General features: G+C 31.7%; 2 protein-coding genes across 5 annotated transcripts; both read right to left on the bottom strand.

Moving 5' to 3' along the window:
* Positions 1–19: 19 nt before the first annotated feature.
* Positions 20–5,497, bottom strand: LOC140045463 (ubiquitin-conjugating enzyme E2 G1-like). The gene is made up of 6 exons (XM_072090381.1): positions 5,341–5,497; positions 4,694–4,796; positions 4,293–4,390; positions 3,328–3,506; positions 2,818–2,909; positions 20–1,788 (listed from the first exon to the last, which is right to left on the bottom strand). Exons 1-5 carry the CDS (start codon positions 5,393–5,395, stop codon positions 2,829–2,831), a joined length of 516 nt encoding a protein of 171 aa, XP_071946482.1. The 5' UTR covers positions 5,396–5,497; the 3' UTR covers positions 20–1,788; positions 2,818–2,828.
* A 910-nt stretch (positions 5,498–6,407) lies between these two features.
* LOC140045462 (rab5 GDP/GTP exchange factor-like) lies at positions 6,408–12,646 on the bottom strand. 4 transcript variants are annotated; one of them, XM_072090376.1, is made up of 7 exons: positions 12,595–12,646; positions 11,718–11,923; positions 10,996–11,171; positions 9,707–9,949; positions 9,071–9,298; positions 8,483–8,739; positions 6,408–8,170 (listed from the first exon to the last, which is right to left on the bottom strand). In XM_072090376.1, exons 2-7 carry the CDS (start codon positions 11,897–11,899, stop codon positions 7,775–7,777), a joined length of 1,482 nt encoding a protein of 493 aa, XP_071946477.1. In that variant the 5' UTR covers positions 11,900–11,923; positions 12,595–12,646; the 3' UTR covers positions 6,408–7,774. The 4 variants fall into 4 exon arrangements, with proteins under 4 accessions (XP_071946477.1, XP_071946479.1, XP_071946480.1 ...); XM_072090378.1 differs by having other exon boundaries at positions 12,557–12,609; XM_072090379.1 differs by having other exon boundaries at positions 12,562–12,609.
* Positions 12,647–13,930: the final 1,284 nt, after the last annotated feature.

Genomic DNA, 13,930 nt, shown 5'->3' with positions numbered 1-13,930 from the left:
TAACGACAACCACGTGGCGTAAATTAAAAGAAAATCTATTTATTTTGATCAACAATATAAAATGAAGACTATCGAATGTTGCTCACTCAAACCAATGGTTTAGTATTAAAATAAAGGCAGCATTATTGAAAAACAAACATTGTATTCGTTCTGATGTTGTGTTACATTTTATTGTTTCTATGACGAAAACATCTATTCCACTATCGCCTGTATCAAACATTCATTTTCATAATTTACCCCCAATCAATAGAGGGCGCTATTATGTTGTTACATCTTTATTGTTTTATTACCTTCTCTCCCCCAATCAATAGAGGGGGTGCAGCTATGTTACGATTTACGGATATCGATAGAGGGCTATGTTTTCTAAAAGGTTCTTTGTATATAGCCTTTAAATACAGACACTATTTTGTCCAGTTTCAGAATGCGTCAGTGCGATATAAAAAAGACGTAGAATAGTTATTTTATGCCATTTTAATACATTTTCAAAATTTTAAATTCTCTTTATATTTGCAATAGTTTCACAATGTGCCACGCGACTACTATTACGATAGAGTAGAAAAGTCATTTAATGCTCTTATATAATGTTTATGTGAGCATACATAGAATCACCTGTGCAATACTAAATCGTGAAATCAAAACAGCTCTTAAATTAAAAAATGGCAATTTTTTTTTTCTATTTATATTTTCGCTTTCTATCTAAACAACACAAGACATCATTTATAAATAAGAAAAAACCAACTAAATAAACAAAAATTGTTATTATAAATCAGATAACAAAATGTGATCTATGCTTAGCACATTGTTAATTTATTTTACATCAGTTACAGCAATTAATGCGCAGAAAACCTGTTAAAAACAATATACAAATGTATTTATATATTCATAAATAATAAATATAAATATTTCTCAAATACATAAATACATTTATACCTATAAAAATTTCTCCAAGTCATATAATTAGGTTATCAACTAATTTCACGTACATCACTGTTTGTTTAACATTTTAAGGAGTTATAAAGTGTTAAGTTATATTATATCAAAATATTACATATTTTACTGAACCACAATAAACTCTCATTCAAAATAAAAGTATTTTCGGTATTATTATTGTATCATAAGTCATAGAGGTAAAATTTATATATTTATAGTGTCTGTTATTAATGTCATCTTGTAAAATTTAATTTATCACAGCTTCGGACGGATGACAGTTTTATCAAAACAAGTGAAATTGAATGATTTTTAGCATTTTCAAAACACTGTAGAACAAATTCAGAAATAACTAATAAATGTGTAATTTAGTATGCAACTTTCTATAATTTATAATTAACATTAAGGTAGAACAATTGTACTATGAACAAAATTACGAAAATTGTAAAAAAAAAATCTATAATTTTATAGTCATTTGTATTTTAATGGTATTTTCTCTGTTGTTTCATACCCCAAATATTATTTTGGTTTTTTTATTTTTTATATAACTTGTAATTGTTTACCAGCGTAGTAGAATGGGTTACGGGATATGTCATACCTTACATACAGGATATGTCATACCTTACATACGGGATATGTCATACCTTACATGTTGGTTCATTCAAAATGAGAGATTTCACTTGTTTTCTTAGTAATATTTTTGTAGACAAAAAAGGTTAAGGGAAGAATGTGTTTTTTCCACTGGATCATTGGAAACATGTGAGATGCTGCAATAGATTACCTGACCAACTCTCACACTAACATGCTATCTTGGCTAAATATGCCTGCTGCTGTATATACATTATTACCCCACCAGTTTCACTGCAAAAAAACAATTCAACTAAAATTTAACACAATTCAATTAAACGTTATTTAACCAGTGACGGCCAAATCAACTTCTCATTGTTCTATCCTAAAGCGCTGTCTACACTATCAAATTATGTGACGACAAAATAATGTGATGTGCCCATATATAGACATGATGATGTCATATCACTACCAAATTTGGGTATATTACTACCATATTTGGGCACATCACACTTTTTTTTCAAACTAGTCGGATAGTGTAGACACAGCTTATAAATAACACAAATTACCAAACTTTTCACAATATTTTTTACAATACTTATAAATATATATTTTAAAAAGTATTAATTAAGTTTATGTTTAAAGGATTGTAGGGTCCTGAATAAATGACAGCACCTAGATTATTATGTTTAAAGGATTGTAGGGTCCTGAATAAATGACAGCACCTAGATTATTATGTTTAAAGGATTGTAGGGTCCTGAATAAATGACAGCACCTAGATTATTATGTTTAAAGGATTGTAGGGTCCTGAATAAATGACAGCACCTAGATTATTATGTTTAAAGGATTGTAGGGTCCTGAATAAATGACAGCACCTAGATTATTCAATTCAAGTGCAAGGCTTTGATTGTTTATATTCAGTTCTTAGGTAAAGTTAGGGAACAACATTAAAGTTAAAGCATTTCGGAGGTTTAAAGAACAATAAAACAACCTTCAATCAATTCTTTTACAAACAAGATATCTATAGCTACCATAACAATTGTACAGAGAGCTAGTTGAGATCATGTATGTAGAAAAATCAATATTGCCCAAAGCATGGTACAACAACTTTATATCGTAATTGTTCTCAATTTTCTACACTATCAATGTTTATGTGACAAACAAGTGTAATGTACCCAAATATGGTAGTGATATGCTTAAATATGGTATATATGGGCACATCACATAATGTTTGATAGTGTAGACAGAGCTTTAGGATTGGTACTCCTCCAGAAAATGTGTGATTTTGAAACATCAAATTAATTAAAAATGTTATTTTCTTACCTTTCCAAAATTCATAAGTCATCTTGTGTTTTTCTGACACATTGTCTAACTTTCTTTTTAAACTGCCCAAGATAATCATTTCGCCAATCTTTCTGTATAAATATAAAAAAAAATTGTTGCTATACGAAAAACATGTGTTTATAATAATTGCCTACTTTCAAGATATTTTAATATGCCATTTAATTATTTACCTGAAAAAAACTGTAATTCCAAACAAAAAACAGTCAAATTGTCAGTGTTGGACAATATATATATATATTTTTTAATATTTATTTGTTTTTATATATTTAGGCAAATTGCCAAGGATAACCATAGGCGAATTCATTCACTATCCGTCTTAAAGGTGGCAATTCTGTTCACAAGACAAACATATACACAAGCTGCTCTACATCATTGCTTTGACTCATTTTTTTTCCTACAAAAGTATGAAGATGAAGATTAAAAAATTCTTTATTTGTTATGTTTTTGGATGGACAATGCATTATTTACTGCAGCATCTACAATACTTACTGCAGCATCAACATTTGCTGGTGATTCATCATTAGGAGTGGCCAGCATTGAGATGACACTGACCAGGATTGATTCTACAGTGTGAACGGGTAACCACCTTTCTGAAGCATGTTCATAACCATATTTGTCTTCGCCAGGCTCGTGTAAAATAGAAATACATACAGAACCGTCTTTACCAACTATGAGGAGAGATACAAGCATAAAAAAACATATTAGGAATAATATACAAATAATGAATGTTTATGAGTGCAATGGTACAATTAATGGCACGAGGTGAATGATGAAAGGTTATATCAACGAGGCAAAGCCGAGTTGATATAACCTTTCATCATTCACCAAGTGCCATTATTTGTACCATTACACGAATACAAAACATTCATTATTTGTTTTATATAACATCTAAATAACAAACAAAAATGTTTCAAAAAGTACTATTTAACGATCGTTGAATAGTGCGTACTATTGCACGCCATGTGACCCACATTCGTCCAATCAAATGACAGGAATTTATATAGGTGTTATATAATTTGTATTATTTACATTCTCTCGGATTACAAAGATAACTGAATTTTGATGTATATGTGTGGTTTTCTGCATTAAATTATAACAAAAAGGCTAACAGTTTACACACAAGCACATTTATAAAATTTAACTTTTAAGCCATTTTACGATCATCTTCTGCAGCCATAATTTTTTTCGAAAGGGGATTCCCCTCACATTTCCCCGCTTGTGCCGTCACACACTGTACTCTTTACCTCTCGATAATAAATAGAGGGCACTGTTGACTAAAAAAATTCCCGTTTTTTCAACTTCAGATGTTGGCATGTACAGTATGTTTACATATACAACATAGACAGGCTTGAGGATGTAGATGGCTACAGTATGACTAAGATGATAATTTATGATTGCATACAGTAATTATAATATTTTGACAATGATGACAACAATGATGATAATTCACTTACTATTAGGATGCCATATATCTGAGATGAATTTCATTTTGGGAGGTTTGTTGGGATATTCACATGGAAAGTCTAGATATGCTTTAAATATTCCTCCTTCACTGTAAATAAGGTATAAAACAAACACTTGAATCATTTATTGTACTGCTGTGTATTCCAGGAAACATACTTTCTTTGTGCTCTCATAACATCCATGATTAATGCAAGCAATCAAAATATGAAAAGGTACATTCTTAAAGATATTTATTTTATCATTTCTTTTATTTACTTTTTTTTCATGTTGTTCCTACTGTACATTAATTTTTGTTTAGATTTAGAATGCTAACATTCATACAGGTACTATGGATTATATAAATTAAAAAACCTTTAATTGAATGTAAATAATTAATATCAGGTTTACTTACTAGAATGTATTTGGAGGACCCAATATCATAACCTCCCATTTAAATAAATTCTCATCATCAACCAATCCAGCTGAAAAACCTTCTGAAGGATTTCTTGATAACTCTGGAAATAAAAACAAATTCTATTTTTTTACCGTAACTTAAAACATATAGCGAATTCCATAAAAGGTGGGCTAAAAGTAAGTCATAACTTTATTTAAAGTAATTAAAACAGACAGAATAATAGCCTGTAGTATTGAACTTGACATCAACCTCTTTGTCAGGTCTCAACTCAAATTCTAGACATCTAACTAGCCTAGCCTAGGCCTAGCCTAGTAGTAGTGTAGGTAGGATTATCAATAATTCAAACAAAATAAAAAGAAAGAAAGCTAAATTATGAAAATAATGAATTTAGCTATATGTATTGTTCTATCAGTATAATGAAACCCGGATAAACTAGCTAGTTTCTGATTTACACTTAAGAAAAGCTAGGCCTGAACATTCGTAGTTAAAGGCCCTTAGTTCTCAGATTCACACACGGCTGTGGACATACCTTCTCGGGTAAAGCATTTCTATTGTCATTGTTGACTCACACCGAGTGACGAAATACATCTACAACGATAATTAGCGTTATCAACTACTACAATTCATAAAAATATAACATTTACCTGAGAGCTGTTTCTTAAGTAACAGTGTAGCTCTATCATTTGCTGGTTGGCTCATTATTACAGAATAACCAACCCAAAAGATCCCCAAAATCCTGCTTTGTATGTCGGATCCTATTTACTTCTTTACCATTCACACGGCCCGAGACTGGTTTCGTCGTATGAACAACTACGCATGCGTTGAAGGTGCTTTGTTTTCATTATAAACGCGTCGCGACGAGCTATCTGATAACTATTCGCGACGCGTTTCCTGGGAAAGGGTGGGGGATTTTCGTTTTTTGGTCTGTAAAATATAGAATGTGAATTTATTAAACAACATGTTACTTATTTATAAAAAGAAAAAAAAAAAGAGGAAGACCAATTTATTATGAAGATTACTATTATTATGAAGAGTTTTGAATATTGGGACAAATTATGGAGTAAAAGACAAATTAGTAAGATTCAATCGCTAGGGCTCCCTCCCGTTTTTGACAGACTATTAACTTTTATTAATACTATGTAAGCACTTCCCGTTTAACAAATCCTGGATCCAACCCTGGCGGAAATACTAAAGTAGAATGAATAGCGGAATATGGGAACAATTGCGTGACGAGACAAGAAAATTGTATTCAGTATCAGCAATTCAAAAACTGTGAAGAGGATTTTCGGATATAAAATTTGTGACAATCATTTTTTTTTATTTCATAGGCCTACACATCCAACAGCGAGTAACTCGCCAATTACTGGATGAACTATTTTATAATTTATCATGCTTATAAACTAAGTCTCATTAGCCTATGGGAGTGGAGTTGAAAGAGTCTCGTGAGTTACAACCCTGGCACTGGTCAGGATTGAACCCTGGACCTTGGGATTGGAAGGCAAGCTTGTTAACCACCAAGCTACAGCTCCACTACTTTGATGACTACTGAATACAAAGACTGATTTCAACATTTTTACAGTACTTAGTATCTTACTAGAAATGAATATTTGTGTACACAATTAAAAAAATACTTTAAATAGTGATATGTCAGATAACAATTTATTGTATCAACTGACATAATTAGATTAAACATTTCAAGAAGAGTAAGTAGAAGACACGGCAACAAATAGAGATATAATCACCACAATAAATAGTTGAACTGTTAGAATAATAATAACAATAATGATAATAATAATAGATTATATGATTGACTCCTTTTCTAATTGTTTTAAAATCATTATACAAAATGCACGAAACCTAAATTTAAAAAATCATTGCCAAGCAGAAAAATCTATTTAAATAACGATATCAAGAATAATAATAAATATCAAAGATAAATATTCAAGTTAAAATAATGTGAAAAATTAGTGGAAATTATCAATATCATATCTATCAACAATATTGTCGATGATAAACCCAAAAAAAATAACTTAAGTGAAAGAAGACAGTTTACAGAGTTTTCATGAATCATGCTTAAGGGGTTTTTGACGATTGTATTAAGACAATATAAAATGTACTTAACAATAATCTTGCAATATGTGATTACTGATTTATTATAATTCTAATTTCTAACAATGATACGTCTGTAAATACATGAAATTGCACAGCAAAGGAAGACAGAAAACAACAATATTCATACAAAGGATGAAAGGCCAAAAGTCAAAAGTGCAAATACATGGTGAATTCTACAGACTAAAGTTATTACAGTAAGTAGTTGTGTTTTCTAGATTTGTAATTAGGCTTAAGAGCACATCCACCTTCTCAGAACCACTATTGGTTGTAGCTGAACTTTCAACAATTCCATATACCACCCAGGTTTGCTTTTGTCTAAGCATAAAGATAGCATTCTAAAACTCTGTCTACACTATCAAACTTTATGTGACAACAAAATGTGATGTGCCCATATATGGACATGATGATGTCATATCACTACCACATTTAAGCATATCACTACTATAATTGGACACATCACACTTTTTTGTCACATAACGTTTGATAGTGTAAACAGAGCTTTAAAAAGCTTTAATTATCCTTATTTGTAAATGTAAAGCCGACTGCAACATATTTAATTCAATCCTTTCTGCACCATTTTAAAATTGCTTAAATATCTACCATTTCAGATTTTACAAACAAATCATCATTACGGTAATTAAACAAGAAAAATATATACAGTAATTGATACAATTAATTACACAAAACATTAACATTATAACTTAAACTAGAGTTGTTAGATATGTTTCATAATAATATACTTTACAATTACTTCAAATATTTATTACACATAATAATTATTATTAATTTATAACAAAGGAAAACATTTTTTTAAAAACTGTTGTTTTTGTTCTAAAAAATAAAAAAATCTAAAGATTTACAAAACATACTTCACCTGGAATATTACTATGCAATTGATATGTTAAGTCATCCATCTTATTGGACTATACCATTTAGGGCTGCTATATCTATCTACATACATTCAATTTAATTGGATCCAACCACTTCAGGTTGAAGGGGTGTTGGAAGCAAAGCAAAATGATCTTGATTTAAATTAGCAGTAATATCCATAGGTAATACAGTTGGGCCTTTAATAAGTGGTTTGTTTTTCAGTTCATCTTCTACTTGCTTTGTCACACTCTCCCTCCATTCTTTAATTTCTCTCTGTAGCAATTTTGCGTCTTCAAATAATCGATTCTGTCGGAGGCGTAACTCCTCTAACGTCGACAGATTTGTGTACATGAGTTGAAGTCCTTCACAAATCGGTTCACTTTCTTCCGTTCCAGGCGGGAGTTTTTTCCCAGCCATGTATTCATCGTAGTCGTCTTGGCTAATTGACAATGACTGCGCATCCAAATTTTCTATAAACGTTATTGCACAACACTACAATAAAACAAAGAATCACAATAATAAAAAATTGGTATAAAATATGTAATGGCTTGGTATCAAATACTTTATTGCCCTGGTATAAAATATTTAATGTCATGGTATATATAGATAGGAGGGCTATAAAGATAGAGTTTACAATGACTGTAAACTGAAAACAAACATTGCAATCTTGCCTCTCCTAACTTTATTGTTCTTGAAACTGTCATCTTTTTGACAGGCAAAATATCACAGTTGTACATAATCTTCTGTACATAGCAAAAAACCTGAAATATGTTTCATCATATTATCATTGTAACCACCACTTACCAAGTTAGTAAAAAAATACCCAGGTTCTCCTTTCATTATCCGTTGTGGATTGGCAAAGCGTGTTATATACTGTACATTTGAATGCAGACATGGAGGATTGGCCTTAAGGACGGTGTATATAAGTACTGGAAGAAAGTCATCAGCACTGACTGGAGATCCCTTAGTGGCTTGTAACATCTTAAACACTAGCTTACTGCAGTTTACAACACAGTTTAGTTTGTCCAACGGTGCTCTTTTAGAATTCATTTCTATTAATTCTAAAAAAAAATGTAAAAACTTCTGTTATCTGTAAGTAAACAATGACCAAATATGGAAGCAATTACAAACTATGTCACATCCCTGATAGTCATGATCTTACTTACAAATAAGTTACTGTAGGTCAAGTTAATTCAATGTGCTAATTCAGGAAGTTACTATCATACTTCCTCACTCGATTTCTTGACACAGCTTTTGTGGTTGTTAGGTTCAGACGGTGACCTATGATCTATCAATGTGTAGGTCTTAGATCATCCCTAATGGCCTCATCCATAATTAGACCAATAAAAGATGAACTGAATTAATACAAAATAATAAAACCAATTGCCTCACCTGTTTCTGCCTCATTCATCATTTTACATACATTTTCGTTACTTTCATCGATCAATGCTTCCAACATGTCGGTAGAGACCCACCGCAATCTACGTATACGATTCTGTATCGCAAGGTCCTTCTGTTCGTCATCCGTGAGTGGCGGGCTGAACAGCAGGCTGTACAACTGTGTCATGATGAACTTTTCTATATGATCTAGTATCTTGTCACATTGTTCTTCTGTACAATCTGCAATACAACAACATTTTAAAATCATACTAAAATTGTGTCCTTGGCAAGGACAAAGCTCTGTCTACACTATCAAACTTTATGTTGACAACAAAATGTGATGTACCTATATATGGACATGATGATGTCATATCACTACCATATTTGGGCACATCACACTTTTTTTGTCAAACTAGTTTGATGGTGTAGACAGAGCTTTAGATATTAAAATATATTTAAATAAGCAACTTAAATTATTCTTCGTAAATTTTAAGCGGTGACTTCTGAGAAGAAGAGAGAACTTCATTGAGTCACATACATTGTTGTCGAACAAATAAATGAAATGAAAATTTCAAGAAAATCGTAAATTACAGTATGTGTGAAAACAGGAGAACAAAGAGCGTGGGAGAAACAATGTTAATGTCTTACTTTTAAATGTTGGACTAATGTCTAATTTTTCTTCAATACTATGATAGAAATCCTGCACCAATACAGATTGTTCCTCTGTAGTTAAATCTGTAGACTTATGTATACGCTCCACGACTCCCCTACACAGCTTTGCTATGTCATTTGCTGCTGGCTTATTCATAAATTTCAAAAACTCGGAAAATGTACTTAATGCCTTCTCACTTTCTGTGCTTAGTTGACGTTCTAGGGTTGAGTGTGATATTTCTGAAGAACCAAAATAAATGTAGAAGACCTTACAATAAATATTCATTGTTTGGCATTTATCCAGCTCAGACCAGCACAATTTATTTGCAAGTACTTGATAAGGATAACATGCTTTTTAAACTAATCTCATATTTGGCTTAGATTACATCCTGGTGACTTTGTCAGGATTTGAACCAATGACTTGGTATTAGTAAGCACCTGATACAAACACAGTACTACTTCATTTGTGAATAAAAAAAATGGGCTTATCCAACTTAGACCAGCAGAATTGATTTGACAAGGATAAAATGCATATTATACTAATCTCATATTTGGCTTTTAGATTAAATCCTGGTGACATAGTTACGATTTGAACCAATGACTTGGCAATAGTAAGCACACGGTACAAACAAACATACAGTAGCACCACTTCATTTGTGGATTTAAAAAATGGCCTTATCCAGCGTAGAATTGATTTGACAAGGATAAAATGCACTTTAAACTAATCTTATATTTGGTTTAGATTAAATCCTGGTGACATAGTTACGATTTGAACCAGTGACTTGGCATTAGTAAGCACCTGATACAAACAAACACCACTTCATTTGTGAATAAAAAATCCTTATAAACAAAACAATTTAGTCTGTAGTGCTATCAATCATATCTTGAATGAAATGAAATTAAAACTGGTTTGCCAGCTGCTACACAATAAATATGCTGAAAACAATGGTAATTGTTAAACTTACAAACACTGTATCTGTTGTTGCAACATGTGATATTTCACAACTTTAAAAACTGAAAGAGATGGCATTATGACTAACTAGCTTTAGATACATAACATTAAAAAAATAAGTTTGAAAACGTTAATTGTTCATAAATGGCCTTTATGTAAAATAAGTCCATTCATTTTAGATAATTTATTCACAGGGCTTAAAATTTACACTAGCAATTTGATATTAGATTTCTCATAATTGGTAATTTTAAATTTCAAAAACTAGCTTTGAAAAATAGTTAACTCTTTAGTTTAGTAAAGGTTTCAATTCAATTTTAAATATAAAATAACCCACCTTTATTACTGGGTGAACTTGTTGGCGATTTTTTAAACAACGTTTTTACTGTTTTAGTTTTTGTGTTGTTTCGCTGTCTCTTCTTTTCTTCAAATTTACTAAATGGTTTTGCTTGCACCACAGGTTGTGGCTGTTTCTGTTCTACCACTCGAGCTTGTTTCTCTTCCTGGTCCAACCTACAATTAACAAATATACAGTAGTAAACTTAAGCTCTGTCTACACTATCATTAATCAAACTAGTTTGTGATGTGTTCAAATATGGCAGTGATATGCCCAAATATGGTAGTGATATGCCCAAATATGGTAGATGCCCAGGTATGGTAGTGATAATGACATCATTCATGTCCATGAAATATGTCACATGGTTCAGACATTACCATGATAACAAAATACCTACCGTATTATTAATTTCATTTTATTATATTATTAATTATGCCCTTAGCATAACACCTTACGTCTATATTTCACTTTAGCCACTGCTCATGTAATTAATAAAAGTGGGTGATAAATTTTGTGTACTGTGTTAATTTACAAGGCTACAGTATAACAACTTCATGAATTAATAATAAACTGCAAGTAATAATATTAAGCTGGTTGTTAATAATTTATTATTGACTGAAATTTTGTTGTCAAATTATTCGTTAAGTTAAGTATAGTGGGTGCAGTCACATTTGGGACACTCATAATGTTAATTAATCTGCTTGGACAAAGGTTATACTCACTTCCTTGCTAATTTTTCATCACTTTCTATTTGGGCTTGCCTTGCTTTGTGATAAACCTCACGGTAACATTTGGAGCAATATCCTCCCCAAGCTGGATTGCTGTAGAACCCACATCCTTTCTTGCACATTAGATCCGACTCATCTACATGAAATCCCTTCTTTTTCTTTGTTTCTCCTGCCATTATTCAATAGTTTGTTTCAATGACCTGTGAAAATAACAACCAATCATAAATATTTAAAAAGTTATAATGAGAATTAAAAAAACATGGTAGGGTAGGCCTTAACTTAAAAGGCCTAGGCCTATAATTAGTAGGGGCCTATAAACATATTTTAATATACACAAAATGTAACACAATTACATACTACTAATTTAGTAGCCTAGCTATATTATTTGTTACCATTTTTTTATTATTACATTATAACTTAGGCAGGGCAGTCAGGGAGGGAAGACCTCCTATCCTAGCACAATTAAATTAATTATTAGCATAAAACAATCTCATTATTAGACTATACTAACTATACTTCTAGGCCTAGGCCTACCTAGAGTATCTTCTACTTCATCATTGAAAACATTGTTCAGGCCCAATCCACGTCCTCCATCCCAGCAAGGGCAGCTACAAGGCCTAGAGAGAGGTATGCCTGGCACTAAACTGGCTAGCTAAGCTAGGCCTAGCTATCTAGCTAGGCCTACTAGGCTAGCTAGCTAAATACTAATATAGGCCTAGGCTAGGCCTACGCCCCTTTCTCACACGTCACTACCTTCTCGCTCTACTACTAGCTAGGCTAACTTAGATTCCTCAGACAGCAAGTAAAATAATAATTCATATTAATGTATTTACTACACCGTATTATTGTTGTATAAACTTGAAAATCTTACAAAATATTAATACTTCCTCTCTCAATTTTAATTGTGTTGTTTATTCAATTCGGAATCAATGAAGCGAAGAAAAGGCGACCGCAGAAACTCACATGATCGATCGTGAGTCACCTGATGAAATACAACCAATCATAAAAGTTTTTTTAGAATTTTCAATCGTGTTCGACGAAAAAAATTAATCCAAAGGTCGCCGTGTTTCCGCAGCCAAAAATAACCGATAATTAACCGATACAAATTAACCGATTTTTTAAATCGGATAATTATCGGATAGGCCTATGCGATCAAGGACAAATTGTTGGGTTGAAACTATTTTTTTTTCATTTGCATTACGGATCAAGTAACCGATATTTAACTTATAGGCCTAGGCTATATCAAGTTTGTAATATTTTTGAATTCGAGATTTAGTATTTTTTCTCGAAGTTTTTCTATGTGACTATTTTGCAAATGCTCCACTGCACTGGCGCCAAACTGTGTTAACATATGTGAGGATTTTGCTAATGACTTTGATGTATTATATAATTCAAAAAAATCAATTTGCATGTGTTTTTGCCCTAGGAAAAGAAAACTGAATGGTAATTATGTTACTGTTCTATGTGGTAAAGAACTAAATTACGTTCAATCCACTACCTACCTTGGTTGTGTTATCAGCAATGATACTAGGGACGAACTGGATATTAAAAGGCAATATCGATCATTATGTATTAGAGGTAACTCTCTTTGTAGAAAATTTAGTAAATGCTCAACAGATGTTAAGATTACTTTGTTTAAGTCATACTGTATTAGTATGTATTGTGCGGCCTTATGGTGCGATTTTAATGTAAGAACTATAAAGTCATTACAGGTCTGTTATAATAACGCACTTAGAAAGATTTTAAGACGCTCAAGGAGCTGTAGTGCTAGTGCGTTGTTTGTTGATAACCATGTTCCCTCCTTCTATGAGTACATTCGGAAATCAATTTTTTGTTTCAAAACAAAAATTGAAAAAAGCTGTAATACTTTAATTACATGTGTTTTTTCTCGTATTCTAAAAGATTCAAAGTTGCATAGAAAATAGACAGAACTTTTGTATATTTAATCTCATGTATACTTTTACGTGTGTTAACTAGTATCAGTATAGCCATAATAATGTGTTGTTTTTGTAAACTTTATGTGTTTCATATGGACAGTTTGTCTGAAATAAAGTTGAATTGAATTGAATTGAATTGTGTCCACCACTTGTGCACATGACTTTAGATATATATACGAAAAGATATCAAAATTAAGTGACTGATTTCTAGTATTTTATATCACTGTGATCCACTGGCGCCAAATTAGGTCCACTTGAGCACAGTGTAAT

Source organism: Antedon mediterranea, chromosome 3 (genome assembly GCF_964355755.1).
Source record: "Antedon mediterranea chromosome 3, ecAntMedi1.1, whole genome shotgun sequence".
NCBI lineage: Eukaryota > Metazoa > Echinodermata > Crinoidea > Comatulida > Antedonidae > Antedon > Antedon mediterranea.
The sequence above is the reverse complement of the archived record's forward strand: the minus strand, read 5'-3'. Positions and strand labels throughout refer to the sequence as shown.

What these genes read in the sequence shown, in the direction of transcription:
- LOC140045463 (XM_072090381.1), bottom strand. Translation starts at nt 5,395, where the DNA reads ATGAGCCAACCAGCAAATGATAGAGCTACACTGTTACTTAAGAAACAG. An exon ending in GGTCCTCCAAATACATTCTA is followed by an intron (nt 4,391 to 4,693) that starts GTAAGTAAACCT and finishes CCTTATTTACAG; the next exon opens with TGAAGGAGGAATATTTAAAG. An exon ending in AGATATATGGCATCCTAATA is followed by an intron (nt 3,507 to 4,292) that starts GTAAGTGAATTA and finishes CTCTCCTCATAG; the next exon opens with TTGGTAAAGACGGTTCTGTA.
- LOC140045462 (XM_072090376.1), bottom strand. Translation starts at nt 11,899, where the DNA reads ATGGCAGGAGAAACAAAGAAAAAGAAGGGATTTCATGTAGATGAGTCG. An exon ending in GATGAAAAATTAGCAAGGAA is followed by an intron (nt 11,172 to 11,717) that starts GTGAGTATAACC and finishes TGTTAATTGTAG; the next exon opens with GTTGGACCAGGAAGAGAAAC. An exon ending in CATTAGTCCAACATTTAAAA is followed by an intron (nt 9,299 to 9,706) that starts GTAAGACATTAA and finishes GTTGTATTGCAG; the next exon opens with ATTGTACAGAAGAACAATGT.